Source organism: Natrix helvetica (assembly GCF_964273705.1).
Source record: "Natrix helvetica genome assembly, chromosome: 2".
NCBI lineage: Eukaryota > Metazoa > Chordata > Lepidosauria > Squamata > Natricidae > Natrix > Natrix helvetica.
In genome coordinates, this window is record NC_138552.1 from 268,765,521 (window position 1) to 268,780,230 (window position 14,710).

The window sequence follows — 14,710 nt, forward strand, 5'->3', positions numbered from 1 at the left end:
GGAGGGCAATCACACTACAGGCACTGGAGTACAAGACAGGTGAGATGGAGTGAGGCAGGCAAGTTGTAGTAGCAGCAGCCTTGAGCAAACAGAGACAGACAGGTAGCAGCAAGGAAGCAAAAAAAAAAAGGCAACGGTGCTAGAATAGGAGACAGAGTAACTGGCTAAAGGGACTTAGAAGGCATCTTGGCCAGGACCTGCTTAGATGGCACCACTGGTATATTCTGGGATATCTGAGAAGCGAGAAAGAAATCTCAAACAAGAGCCTAGTGGGGTGCTGGAAGTTCAAAGGCGAATCTGTAGGAGGCCACCATCCAGCCTCAGGTCGCCTCCCCGGCCAGCCCAGTAGTCATTATAAGGGAAGGTGGCAGCGGCGGTGGCGCGGCAGCAGCAGCAGCGACGGCGGAGGTGCAGGGTTGCGATGGAGGTGGTGCTGAAAGGACAGCTCCCGTCCCTCCCCTTCTCCCTCCCCCTTTGGAGCTGAGCGGCGGGTGCTGCCTGCAGAACGCACCGCCTTGCCCAGCACAGCCGCGGCGGGAGCCTCAGCAGCGGCAGCAGGAGCCGGAGCAGCAGCCATGAGCCAGGCAACCGCCGCCTCTCTTTCAGCAGCAGAAGTAGCCGCCGTGTCCGCTCTCGCCTCCCGCGGGGCTCCCCAGCAGCCGTCCGCTGCCGCTGCCGCCGCCGCCGCCCGTGTCTCTCTCAGCTCGGCGGGACCATGAAGCGGCAAAACGTCCGGACTCTGGCCCTGATCATCTGCACCTTCACCTACCTGCTGGTGGGCGCCGCCGTCTTCGACGCCCTGGAGTCCGAAGCGGAGACGGCCGACCGGACTAAGCTGGAGCAGAAGCAGCTGGAGCTCAAGAGCAAGTACAACCTCTCCGAGGCCAACTACTGCGAGCTGGAAGGGGTGGTGCTGAAGCTGAAGCCCCACAAGGCCGGCGTCCAGTGGAAGTTCGCCGGCTCCTTTTACTTCGCCATCACCGTCATCACTACCATAGGTAAGGCGGGGGACAGCCGGGCTCCGGCAGCGCCTCTCGCTGCGGCCTCGGGGAGCTTTCCGCCCGGCCGGGGTAATCCCCGGTTTACATTCCGCCCCCTCCTCCCCAGCCCATCAGGCACCCGCATCTTCCGCCTCCCCATTTGCAGTTTCTCTCCTGCTTTTGTGTGTGTGTGCGCCGGACCTTTTGGCTGTTTTAGGAGTTCCTTCCTCTTCTCGCGAGCAGGCGGGATCGGATCAGTCCAGGAGAAGAGTTCGGCAACTTTATTCTGGGGAAAGAGACGATCCAAAAATAGAGAGCGCCCCCCACCCCCGTCCTCAGATAGGTCACTACTTTGGGGGGGGGGGGCAGAGGCGGTTATATCTTGCTTCCTTCTAGCCTTCCCAAAGCTGGCTTACTACGGTCCCATCAACCCAGCACAGCCGCTCTTTTACTCCCTGGGTGCGATGGTCGTTTGGTCCTAGTGAATAGTTTTCCCTAGGTAGCTCTTACGCGCCTGATTATATGCTGTGCCTCCTTTCCCACTCTACCCCTCACCCTCGTCCCTGTTTTTTTTTTCCGTTGCTTTTGCGCCCCCCCCCCCCGGAGGAGCAGTCGGGGAGGCTCACTCGGGAAGGCATCCCGTTCCTAGGTATCTGAGATTCTCGCTCCCACGCTCTTCAAGTCAAGTCGTTAATGGCCTTGGGGCTCCCTCCCCTTCTCGAGGCTCCCCAGCCTGGCTGTGGAAGAGTGTGCGCGTGTGTGAAGCCTGCAGTGCATGCTAAAGCAGGGGGAACAATGGAGACAAAAGATTTTCCACCCAAAGCAGAGCCTTTCTCTCTTCTTTCCCCCACCCCGAATTTGTTTAGCCCGAGAGCGTGTTGCGCCATATCTGAAGGCGTGTTGCGGATTTCCAATCGCACTCGCCGTATAATCCGTTGTAGCAGCTGCCAGTTGTGGGGCGTGGGGGAGGAGGAGGAGAAGGAGAGTACCTGTGCATGTGTTTGGGGGGGGGATTATCTAAAGGGTTCCAAGTAAGGAGCAAAGCTCAGCTTCGCCCACCCCCTGCTCCCCCCCAAAAAGCCCCTTCTTGGGCTGGGCAATTCTTTGGGCTAAAGAGATTAGAAAAATCACTGCATTTCAACCCCATCCCTAAACTAGGCCCAGTGAAACTCTTCAGAGTAAATATGTGCAGAAGTGAGCTGTTAAAATATCTATTCTGGAGCATGTGCTTGAGAAATTGGAACATTCTTTGCCTCTTTGAATAAACAGACTTACTTGAAGAGAACTCCACTGTAGTTAATAGATTTCCCTCCTATGTGAGTCTGTCAGGACTACAGCCCTAAAGAGTTGTAGAACAGTTTCATTCTTTCCCTGTCCAACAACTTTTCCCTTCCCTGCCTCTTGCTTACCAACCAAGCGACTACCCCTCTCCCTCCTTTTCATACAGGTCCCTTAGAATTATTTAGGTGTCTACATATCCCCCCCCTTTTTTTTTTAAAGGAGAAGAGATTTGCTTCCTGGTTCTCTGTTGTCCTGAAAGCATATGGGTGGTTTCGGGAGGTAACTCATCTTGACTTTTGAACAATGTCTGAATTGTTCAAAATGAACACTATGAATAAAGCAAGAGCATCTTCGAACTCTACCTGCAATGCATACATTCCCAATCTTTTGCGTATCATCCCAATGGGAATGGAGGGGTTTTCCCTTGATGGGAAGAGAATCAGGAATCGTGTTTCCACCCTGCCGCACAGCAAGATCAAACATTCTTAGGTCTTAGAAAAATATCTTACATTAAGACCAGCAATCTTCTAATCCTTTACACGACAGCAGGTTTCAGTGTGTGGAATGGCACATACTGCTGAGTAAGCATGATTTCACTCATAGACCTCACCCACCTGATCAGGCAGGGAATTATTTTTGGTGCAATAAAGGGGCCCGTTATAGCAAGTTGTTTTTACTTTATAGGTGAGAATTGAGAAGGGGAAGGAGCTTGCTCAGTGCCCATTGGTGGGGAACTTAGAAAACTCAGTCACTTCAATGCAGAATTATGCCAAGTTTGGATAATGGCAACGTTTTTCTTTATTTGCTGATAACTGATCTTATGTAAGAATCCATGCAGTCTCAGCTTGGGGATGAGAAGTGGGGGGGGATGTTAGTAAAACAGACTCTTTGTGGGGAATGGATAAGAGGCAGCACTAATAGTAACAGGTGAATTTTCAAACTGTTTCACAAAATTTCACTTTTCCACTCTATTCGTAAGTCAGTTCGATTTCACAGTAAATGTTATTCTTGCATCTAAACAATGGTATCCATATTTACTTTAAAGTGACTTCTGTTGAACTCAGTAAAATTTACAATTCAGTAAACATATACTGGTGTCATCTGTGGAGCGAACACTATGTTCTTTTTATTTTGGTTCCAACATTTCTGTTCTTTAACAGGACAAAAGCCGTTTCTCGATGCTTTTAAAACAAAATGTTATACATTTTGCAACACATTAAGCCTGTTTCAGATAGAGCATTTTTAAGGACAAACAAATGCAACTGGGTACAGTGTGACATGTAGAGGAAGAGATCAGTTTAAGCTCCTAATTCTTGCTTGCAATCAGATTAATTCCTGATTTATGTTGCTGCTACATAACAGAGTGGAATTTTGGCCAAAGCCTCACAGGGACCAGACAGCCTTGAAACAGCTTTCAATGAGTCTAAATTATTTTTTGAATCTCTGGCTCTTGAAGCATTTCTCTACCCGCTGTCCTTCTAAGACAGCTTTTCCTGCTCTCAATCATTGTTGTCTTATTTTTAGAACATTCTCTTTGCTTTGGATCATTTCTTTTAAAAATGCAAATCTTTATATACTGTCCTTGTCCTCAGGTTCACAAAACTCTTTAAGGGGGACCATCTCTTGTCCTGCCTCATATAAGTAAAGTTCACCCTTCACTCAAAAGAATGAGGCAGCACTACAGAAACAACCATCAAATAATTAAAGCCCACTAACTGATAAATGGAGGGACGTAGTGGCTCAGTGGCTAAGACGCTGAGCTTGTCAATCAGAAAGGTCAGCAGTTCAGCGGTTTGAATCCCTATAATGGAGTGAGCGCCCAGGTTCTGCCAACCTAACAATTTGAAAGCACGTAAAAATGCAAGTAGAAAAATAAGGACCACTTTGGTGGGAAGGTAACAGGCCTCTGTGCGCCTTCGACATTTAGTCATGCTGGCCACATGACCACAGAGATGTCTTTGGACAGTGCAGGCTCTTCGGCTTTGAAACGGAGATGAGCACCACCCGCTAGAGCCAGAAACGAATAGCATGCATGTGGGAGAATCTTTACCTTTACTTTACCTTTAACTGATAAATGCAATCACTGTCACCAATAACCAAAAGCTGAAATATCTATTGAACAACCTTCTAACAACCACCACCACCACCACCACCACAACAACAACAACAAAGGGTTGGTTTTGCATCTTCTCTGAAAAAGTAGAGCAGCTGCAGGTCATACACATGAGCAACATCTGCAAACTTAAGACAACTAGAAGAAGGTCTTGTGGCTTGGTCCACAGATCCTGATGTGGCATAGGCATCACAAGCAGCTCCCACTTTCAGGAAGAAAAATGTCTGTTGGATTGGCCTTATTATCGGGGGAGAGGACTTATCATTTTGGGGGTGCAGGAGGCAGCGAGTGTGGTCATTTCATGGCTGCTGTGTTGCGCTGCTGCAACAGCGCAACACAGCCGCTCGTCAGTTATTCGCCCCTAGGCTGTGCCTGCGTCCTCTGCAGGAGCCTGCTTGCAAGAGAGCAGCCGCCCGGCAACCCCTCTCTCCAGCTGAGCAGAGCGCTACTTTTCTAGCAGTGGCTGCTCTGGGAGGGCACTCTATGGTTGTGCCCTGGCTCCCAAAAGTCTCAGCAGCAGGTGGCTGGCCCGACCGGCCTCTTCTCCGCTTCCAGCAGTTTCCAGCCGGGATTTGGAAGCTGCAGAAGAAGCCATCCTCAGTGCTGGGATGGCTGCAGCAGTGGTAGCAGTGGTGGCGGCGACGATGGCAGCAGCCCTGGCTCTGCAAGGAGAGCTGCCCCAGGTCGTGGTGAGGACTGAGAGGTGCGCGAGCAGGGGGGGGCAAACAGACGGTCGTGCAAACCTCCCTCTGGCCAGGCAGAGTGCCATTCACTGACCCAGTGGTATCTCAAAGGCACCAAGCCGTGTGAACGCCAGTCACCCCTCCCACAGCTTGGCACCTTCAGGATACTGCTGGGTCAGTGAATGGCACTTTACTTGGCCAGAGGGGGGAGGGTGTTCTTCACTGGGCTTATTTTTGGGGGAGGGCATATATTTTTGCCCACCCCAAAAATCTGGCATGGCCTTATTTTCAGGACATGTCATATTTTCGGGGAAACACGCTAGCTAGTGGAATGTTCCCAAATGTAGCCAAGTGAATCCCTGGAACCTGGACTTTAGCAATAGATGATTATTGTCCTGCTATAACTTTCCATGGGGGCAAGGGGAGTGTCATGATGTCACTGTTCACTTGCCATCATAAGGGCTTAGATCAGTAGTGTCAAACTCACAGCTGCGTCACGTGATGTGCTAAACCAGGCGGGGGCATGGCCAGGGCGTGACGCATCCGGCCCGTGTTTGAATGCCTTGGCTTAGATGCTTATGCCTCTGCTAAGTGAAGTGTCCAAGTCACTTTTAAGGACTATTTGGGATAGCATTCTCTCTTCAAAAATGCAAAAGTATGGATCGGTTGATGCCTAACTGAGTTTAGGTTCTCCCTGCCCTTTCAGTGTATGTTCTTAGGCCTTGCTGGGATTCCACATGCTTCGAAGTTGTTAATGTACCGTCTGCTAAAAGCGATTCCCTTTCATAGGCATGTGCTTGAATTTGATAAAACTGAATTTGTCAACAAAGCCTGGCTGGCTTCATGTGTAATGCAAGCAAGGTATGATTTGCCCAATTACAGTAATTAAGTTTAGTACTGTTGACCTTGAAAGAAACGAAGCACCTTTTGGTTTAGCAATAAATGTGTACCCAGCCGAAGACTTTGTGAAGCTTATGTCTGAGATAACAGGGGCTTCTGGTACAAGTGACGATTCCACATGCATCATGACAATAACCCTTATGTAAATTATATGATTTGCATGAATGACATCATGATGCACACAATATATTTGCCTTTTGTCTCTCTTCCTCCATGCCCATATATCCCTACATTGCTGTGTTTTTGTTATTGCCAAGTAAGGAAAAATATATGAGCAGGAAAGTCATAATGGTTGAAATAACACCACGTACTTCACCTGAAACTTGAGCTAACAAAAAGTAATATATAAGATGCTATAGTCAAAGAAACCATATTAGAAACTTAAAATAGTGGCTTAGGTCATATGCTATGCTGAACCACTAGCAACTCCTTTTTTCCATTTTAATCAGTTTATTGTTCTGCAAACTTCCAGGACAGGTTTCAAAGCCAATATTAACCAAGCAGCTGTTGGGGAAAGAAGATTATTCTAGGAACTTTTGCAAAGTCAGTGAAAATACCGAAGAATACCACTGGAGTTATATGAAATTATTTTGGGGGCAGTGACAGAAAAGGGGAGGGGGTTATATAAAGTAATTTTAGCCACTTTAAAGTATATATCAGCTATTAACAAAGGTAGCAATTAAGTCAAAATCTCTCCATTTTGTTTAGCTTCATTAAAGATAAAGTCTGATTAAAATAAAAAATAATTAAAAAGCAACCCCCCCCCCAAAAAAAAAAAGTTTAGCTGGCTGGCAAAATTAACACACTTACTAGCCAAGCCCAAAGGAAAAAAAATCCAGCTGCAATAACGGGAATCACTTGGCATCTGAAAGTAGGAAGGACACTAAACTAATAATCTGAATCAGAGAATTTCACAGTCTCAGGGGCTTTGCTGGAAGGTTCCACTTCCCCACCCTTTAAAAATGGGATACAGAAGAACTGACTTTCTGAAAGTGGATCAGTCAGAAGAGAAAGTGGGTCTTAGGTACAAAACGTGTTACAGATGCTGGGGTGGAGAATACAGCTTGCAGAAGAGGAGATGAAACAGTTCCGATTATTTAGTCAGTTACCACTGTATTTCTTTCCACAAGTATGGAAAACATTGTGGAGAGGCTACAGGTAGACTGAAGTGAGATTGCCCCACCAAGGCAGGGTGGTTCAGCATTTTGTGGGAATCCAACTACACTCTTAGTATATTGCATGTGAATCAAGCCCTTAAACCGTATTATGGTTTCATCAGAATAGCCCATGACCCTTGCTTACTCAGCTTTAAGATTTAGCATGTTGTGTGAATCTAGCAACTCTTCCATTTTTTTGCAAATTGTCTATGCTGCTCACTTAACTCCAGTGAAGGGTGTGGCTATATGCAGATAATTCAGGCTCTCGACCTTGAGGCAGAAATTCGCCTTGGTTTGAGTCAGTTTACAACTACATTCGTACAATCCAGGGGTGGACTTCAAAATTTTCAGCAACGGGTTCTCTGCCTGGTTACTGGGTGGGTGTGGCTATGGTGGGCATGGCCTAGTCGGCCTGCTGCACCACAGCAGGGTGGTGGTGGTGCATTTTGCTTTCCCCAGGCTCCAGAGGCTTTTCTTGAGCCTCTGGGAGGGTAAAAGCTGCCTCTCCCGGGCTCTGGAGGCCTTCTGGGAGGCTCATTTTCCCCCTCCCTGAGTTTCTGCGTAGGCCCTGCCCTTACCTCACATCCAAAATGTGCCGTGTGGAGACTTCTTGGAGGGTTGGGGTGGGCGGGGCCAGCCAGGGGTGGAATTTGGAGGTTCTTCAAACCGGCTATAACGTTAGCTATGGGTTCTCCCAAAACCGGGCAAACCCATAGCAGCCCATCCCTGGTACAATATAAAGAGAAGGCCCCAATTGGGAATGGGCAGTCCTGGATCAATGACACAGCTTCTACTTTAAAGTGCCAGTGTCGTTCCTCTGCTAACCTGCTCTTTTCGGGATATGCTGGGATTCACAGCTGTCAACTGGAGTGATAGGAACCATCCAGCACATCTGTAGGACCCTAGATCAGGGGTAGCAGTGGTGGGGGCAGAGGTTGTTTCTAAAAACATTTGTGTCTCTTCAGTAAAGTTTATTCATTGATGCTAATGGCATTGTTGATGCATTAATGATTAATTGTAGGATCAATTGCTCCTAGATATTTGATAAAGAATCACGATCCAAATCTAATGATAGCAATCGCAGCAACAATATTACAGCTTCTACCGCTACGACTAACTTTCAGCACTTCCAAAGGATCTGCCTTTGATGGCAGAACTAAGAATAATTCTGGAAAAATTCTCAAGTTGCTGTGACTGTGTTGAGCTTGGCTCCTGATGGAATATGCTTCTGTTTAAAGTATGATTTTTATAAGAAAGTGAACTCCGCTGAGAAATGCTTTTAGATAAACATGTTCAGGTTGAAGCTAGCTATACATTATGCATAAATGCACTTTTTGAAAAGAAAGAATTTGAGAAGTTAAAGAATTTGAGAAGCAACGTGATGTGAGTGCAAATGGCTAAGATTGATTGATCTTCATCTTGTACAGAGAGAATTAAGGGTAATCCAAGTAGAGAGGAAGGAAGGAAGGAAGGAAGGAAGGAAGGAAGGAAGGAAGGAAGGAAGGAAAGGAGGGAGGGAGGGAGGGAGGGAGGGAGGGAGGGAGGGACGGGCTTCTCCACAGATTCTCTACCCTTTTTTCTTTTTTTCTTTTTACTTTTAAAAGTAATTTATGGGCATCCTTCCAGGAATTTGTGCATATACATTGTTTCTTTTCACCCACTGTAATTTCTAAAACTTGGCAAATTTAAGATGCTAGAGTGTTAGTGCCTAAAAACGAAGACCATATAGAAACCTGGTAAGATCAACATTTATTTATTTTTATTTATTTATTTTCTTCGAATTTCTAGACCGCCCCCTCTCCCGAAAAGGACTTGGGGTGGTGTACAGTCCACACAACAAACAACAAGTATCAAATACAAATATAAATACAGATATAAATACACATAAGGAGGAGGTTAAAAATTTAAAAGAACTGTACGGAAGAATATAAATATGGTTCTAAAAACCCTAAAATCAGTTAAATTTAAAACCGTACCCTATAAATAACCAGGTAAGAATATGTTTCCAGGAGGTAACAGTTGTCACAATTATAATTATGCCAGGCCAGCTAATCGAAACAGGTGAGTCTTCAATTTTTGTCGGAAGGAGCGGAAGTCTGTGGTGGTTCTGATATCGGGGGGGAGGTAATTCCAGAGGGTTGGGCCCATCACAGAGAAGGCCCTACTCCTTGGCGCCGCCCGCTGGCATTGCCTAGTGGACGGCACCTGGAGAAGCCCCTCCCTGTGAGAGCGGATTGGCCGCAGGGATGTATGTGGGAGGATGCGATCCCGCAAGTAACTAGGTCCTGTGCCATGGAGCGCTTTAAAGATGGTAATCAGGACCTTGAAACGCACCCGAAAAACCACAGGTAGCCAGTGCAGCTCGCGCAGGAGTGGTGTTACATGGGAGTATCTAGAGCTCCCCATGACAACCCCTCGCGGCCGCGTTCTGGACTAGCTGCAGTCTCCGGGCGCATCCCAAGGGAAGCCCCATGTAGAGAGCGTTACAGTAGTCTAGGCGAGACGTCACCAGCGCATGAGTGACTGTGCGTAGGGCATCCCGATCCAGAAGGGGGTGCAATTGGCGCACCAGGCGAACCTGGTGGAACGCCCCCCTTGCCACGGCTGCCACATGGTCATCCATTGACAGCCGGGCATCTAGGAGGATGCCCAAATTGCGCGCCCGTTCCACAGGGGGCAATTGCTCGCCCCCTATGGCCAGCGATGGGGTCAGCTGGCTGAACCGAGGCACCGGTAGCCACAGCCACTCAGTCTTGGAGGGGTTGAGTTTGAGTCTGTTGTCCCCCATCCAGACCCCGACGGCTTCCAAACACCGGGACATCACTTCAACAGCCTCGTTGGGGTGGCTCGGGGTTGAAATGTACAGCTGAGTGTCGTCAGCGTACAGATGGTATTCAACCCCGAAACCACGGATGATCTCGCCCAGCGGCTTCACATATGTATTGAACAGAAGGGGCGAGAGGACCGACCCCTGCGGCACTCCACAAGAGAGTGGCCTCAGGGTCGATCTCTGCCCCCCCCGTCAACACATATTGCATCCGGCTGGAGAGGTAGGAGCCAAACCACCGCAAAACGGTGCCTCCGACTCCCATCCCCTCCAGCCGGCGCAGTAGGATACCATGGTCGATGGTATCAAAAGCCGCTGAGAGGTCTAATAGGACCAGGATAGAGGAATAACCTCTATCTCTGGCCCTCCAGAGATCATCGAGCAACGCGACCAAGGCTGTCTCTGTGCTGTGTCCGGGTCGGAAGCCGGACTGGCGTGGGTCTAGATAGTCGGATTCATCAAGGTGACGTGGAAATTGCTGCGCCACCACATTCTCAACAACCTTCGCCAGAAAGGGAAGGTTGGAGACTGGACGATAATTAGCTAGCTCCATTGGGTCAAGCGAAGGCCTCTTGAGTAAGGGCCTCACCACCGCCTCTTTCAAGGCAGATGGTAAGGATCCCTCCCCCAACGAGGCATTCACCAGGCCCAGAAGCCAGCCTCGTGTCACCTCCCAGGATGCCAGTACCAACCAGGAGGGACACGGATCCAATGAACATGTGGTGGGTCGCAGCCATCCACGCAACCTGTCCAAATCCTCGGGGGCAACAGAGTCAAACTCCTCCCAGAGTGGATTCACAAGACTCGCTGTTGACGGCCCGTCCAGACCACTGGAGGGGGCCCATCCGCTTCGGATCTGAGCGACTTTGTTCTGTAGATATTCTCCAAACTCCTCTGCTCTTCCCTGTAAGGGTGCCCCCCGCGTCTCCTGAACCAAGAGGGAGCGGGTCACCCTAAACAGGGCGGCAGGGCGGTTATCCGCAGATGCAATAAGAGCGGTGCAATGTCTACATTTGGCCGCTCTCAGTGCCACAAGGTAGGTCCGTAAATAGACTCTTACCTGTGTTCGGTCAGACTCGGAGCGTGAGGACCTCCACCTGCTCTCTAGACGTCTTCTATGGCGCTTCATCACCCTGAGCTCCTCGGTATACCAAGGTGCCCGGGTGAGTCGCTGCCGTAGGAGAGGTCGCAAAGGCGCAACCCGGTCCAAGGCCCCAGCCGTCGCCCTATTCCAGGCGGCCACTAGGTCCTCCGACCGAGCGCGGGTCAGGGCTACAGGTAATGGCCCAAGCTCCGTCTGGAACCTATCTGGTTCCATCAGGCGCTTGGGGCGGTACCAGCTTGGACGAACTGGCTCCGCCTCCTCACGGTGGGGGGTAGCGCCAGGGAAGTCTAGCCGGAGACATGAGTGATCTGACCATGACAGGGGGGTAATATCTAAATCCCCTATTCCCAGATCACTCGTCCACTGCTCAGATACAAAAACAAGGTCCAGTGTGTGACCACCTTCATGTGTGGGGCCCTGAATTAGTTGGGTCAGGCCCATGGCTGTCATGGAAGCCATGAACTCCCGAGCTACCTCGGATGCTGCTCCCGTCGACGGCAGGTTGAAGTCCCACATAACTAAAAGTTTGGGGATCTCCACCGCCATCTCCGAGATCAGCTCGAGGAGCTCGGGCAGGGCTGCTGACGTATAGCGAGGAGCCAAGTATACAATCAGCAAACCCCACTGCCTCCCTGGGCCCCATTTCACACCAAGTGACTCACACCCGGATATCTGAGGAACAGTGAACTCCCTCGGCTCTAGACCATCCCGTATAACTACCGCCACCCCTCCACCCTTACCCAGGGCCCGAGGCTGATGGAATGCATGGAAACCTGGTGGGCACATTTCCACGAGGGGTAAACCACCTTCGCGACCCAACCAGGTCTCCGTTATTCCTGCAAGGTCCAGCTCCCCCTCAGAGATCAACTCATTAATGAGGGGGGCCTTATTGGTCACGGACCTTGCATTGCAAAGCATCAGCCGCAGGCCCTGTCTCTGTAGTTCCCGACCACCAAGGTTGCGGGGGTTGGTACAAACGACCGGGCGTAGCCAGCAGTCACGGTCTCCCAACCGACCTTGTGATCTTCTCTTGTCCTCGCATCCCCCCCTCCCCGCGACCGTTGCAATAAAACAACCCTCTACTGGAATAGCTTGTTCCCTCACCCCCCCCCCATTCCGCTCACTCATTTACTCAGGATTTCTATTCAGACCAAGCAGAAAAGGGTGTGATGCATATATCATATTTCTCAAAGTCACTGTGTGTGAGTTAGTGGCCATATAAATCTATTTAATAAATAAAAATATCTGAACAATAATAAATTCTAGGAAGTGCAAATTTCATTCCCTCTATAAGATGTCTGGTGGCATTCTGTAACCCTTTTGGCATACATGCAGGTGGAGCTACAGTAGAGGCACAATTTCAACAAAAAGTCTCATTTGGGCATATATTCATTCAACTGATTTCCACACGGCTTCCTATGTCAAAATACATTTCATATTTTCAAGTTATTGATAGCTCCAGTTATTAAGAGTCTTTTGCTTATAATTTCCTTAATAAAGTGGAGGCTTGCCTGGGCCATCCAAGAATTCTACTTATATCTTAGCTTTGCAGGCATAGGAGGGTCACTGTAGCAAAGAGAATTGGAGTAGAAGGAAGTGTAAGCTAAACACTTAACCACTAAATCTTTTAGCAGCTAACTGTTTTGTTCCAGGCAACTGGGCCTCCTTTTGCAGAAACCTGTCTTTTCTTTTTTCATTTACTGGGTTCCAGCCAGAGGTGGGATTCCGTCGGTTCTCTCCAGTTTGGGCGAACCGGTAGCGGCGGTTGGGGGAGCCTCTGCCCACTCTGACGTAATGCACAAGCACTGCGCATGTGCAGAAGGCGGTGCGCATATGCAGATGAAGTGACTGCACTCATATTTGCGAAACGTTAGGGAAGATAAGTGAATCCCCCCTCTGGTTCCAGCCCAGGTTTCAAAAAAGCTTGTTGGTCATTTACCCAAATCTAAATTCTAAAAAATATAGACTTATCCTCATTTGAAATAAAATGTGTATGGGTGTGTGTGTGGGGGGGGGGGGATAACAATAGAGGAGAATATTTGTAGTCCAGAGTTGAACCATGGTTCCCTGGTGCTCTCTGAGCTTGGTTGTTTTCTTGCAGATGTGTTATTACCCAACTTGGTATAACATCATCAGTGATATTACCTAGTTGGGTAATGAAATGTCTGCAACAGAACAACCAAGCTCAGAGAGCACCAGGGACCCCTGAATAAAGCCAGAGATATGGAGATCATTAGGGACACAGTGGCTCAGGGGCTAAGATGCTGAAATTGTCAATCAGAAAGGTCAGCAATTGGGCAGTTCAAATCCCTAGCGCCGCGTAACGGAGTGAGCTCCCATTACTTGTCCCAGCTTCTGCCAACCTAGCAGTTCAAAAGCACGTAAAAATGCAAGTAGAAAAATAGGGACCACCTTTGATGGGAAGATAACAGTGTTCCGTGCGCCTTCGGCATTTAGTCATGCCAGCTACATGACCATGGAGACGTCTTCAGACAGCGCTGGCTCTTCAGCTTTGAAACGAAGATGAGCACCGCCCCCTAGAGTCAGGAACAACTAGCACATATGTGCAAGAGGAACCTTTACCTCTACCTATGCAGATCATTAACAAAGAGAATATTGAAGGGCGGCAACAAAACAGAAACAGAAAACTTGCAGAGGGAATAAAAGCAAAGCTTCTCTTTTCAAGAGAGGGAATCTGAAACTGATTTCTAATAGAGTTTCACCTTTAACTTTTAAACTCAAGAACAAAAGTATGTCAACGCAGTCCATTAATTTGAGTGGCATATTTATATCGGGCAGAGTAGTCTTTCTCACATTCAGGGACCTCGCCTTGACCTTTGAGAGAGATAGGCTGGCACGAAGATAAGGGGGTTCAAGAAAATACCTTACACATGTAATTAAAGTTTAAATAAATACAGCTCATGCAATTAGAGTCCGTGCATTTAATAATTTATCCCCTCAGTGACCTTAAAAAGTTCAATTCCTCAGTACCATCGGTAGACTGCACTCTGATTCAACAAAACCTCTTCATTGGGGTCTCAAGGAACTTCCCTTCTGCCTGTCTTGATTTATTATTGATGTCATTTGTAGCCTACGTTTCCAGATGAAATGATGCTCAAGGGGGCCAGTAATACATTATGATACAATAACATTTAGAAAAACATCATTTGCAATCAAGAAGAGTGCCCACCGACAGGCAAACACCCATCTTTTTTCAACACAGACTGTGCTTAAACAAAGTCTGTCCAGATAAAAATGAGTTTGCCTACATGGGGGAATGGCAGAAGTTAGCCTAATCTCCATTTTCAGGAAGCTCCAGAAAAACAGGTAGTCCTCAACTTGCAACAGTTCATTTAGTGACTGTTCAAGGTTACAACGGCACTGAAAAAAGTGACATGACTGTTTTTTGACACATGACGACTGTTGCAGCATCCCCTTGGTCATGTGATCAAAATTCAGATCCTTGGCAACTGGCTCATATTTATGATGGTTGCAGTGTCCCAAAGTCACACTGAACAAGCAAAGTCAATGCGGAATCCAGAGTCCTTTAACAACCATGTTGCTAGCTGAACAACTGCAATAATTCACTTAGCAATTGTGGCAAGAAAGGTCGTACAATAGCAATAGCACTCAGGCTTATATACTTTCTAGCACTTTCTAAGTG

At 48.2% G+C, this 14,710-nt stretch overlaps 1 protein-coding gene across 1 annotated transcript in view; it reads left to right on the plus strand.

The window, feature by feature from the left end:
* Positions 1-542: 542 nt before the first annotated feature.
* KCNK3 (potassium two pore domain channel subfamily K member 3) overlaps positions 543-14,710 on the plus strand; it is a 135,483-nt gene continuing 121,315 nt past the window's right edge. The window contains exon 1 of the mRNA XM_081944316.1: positions 543-998. Coding sequence (XP_081800442.1) covers positions 716-998 — 283 coding nt within the window. The 5' untranslated portion in view covers positions 543-715. The remainder of the gene's footprint in view (positions 999-14,710) is intronic.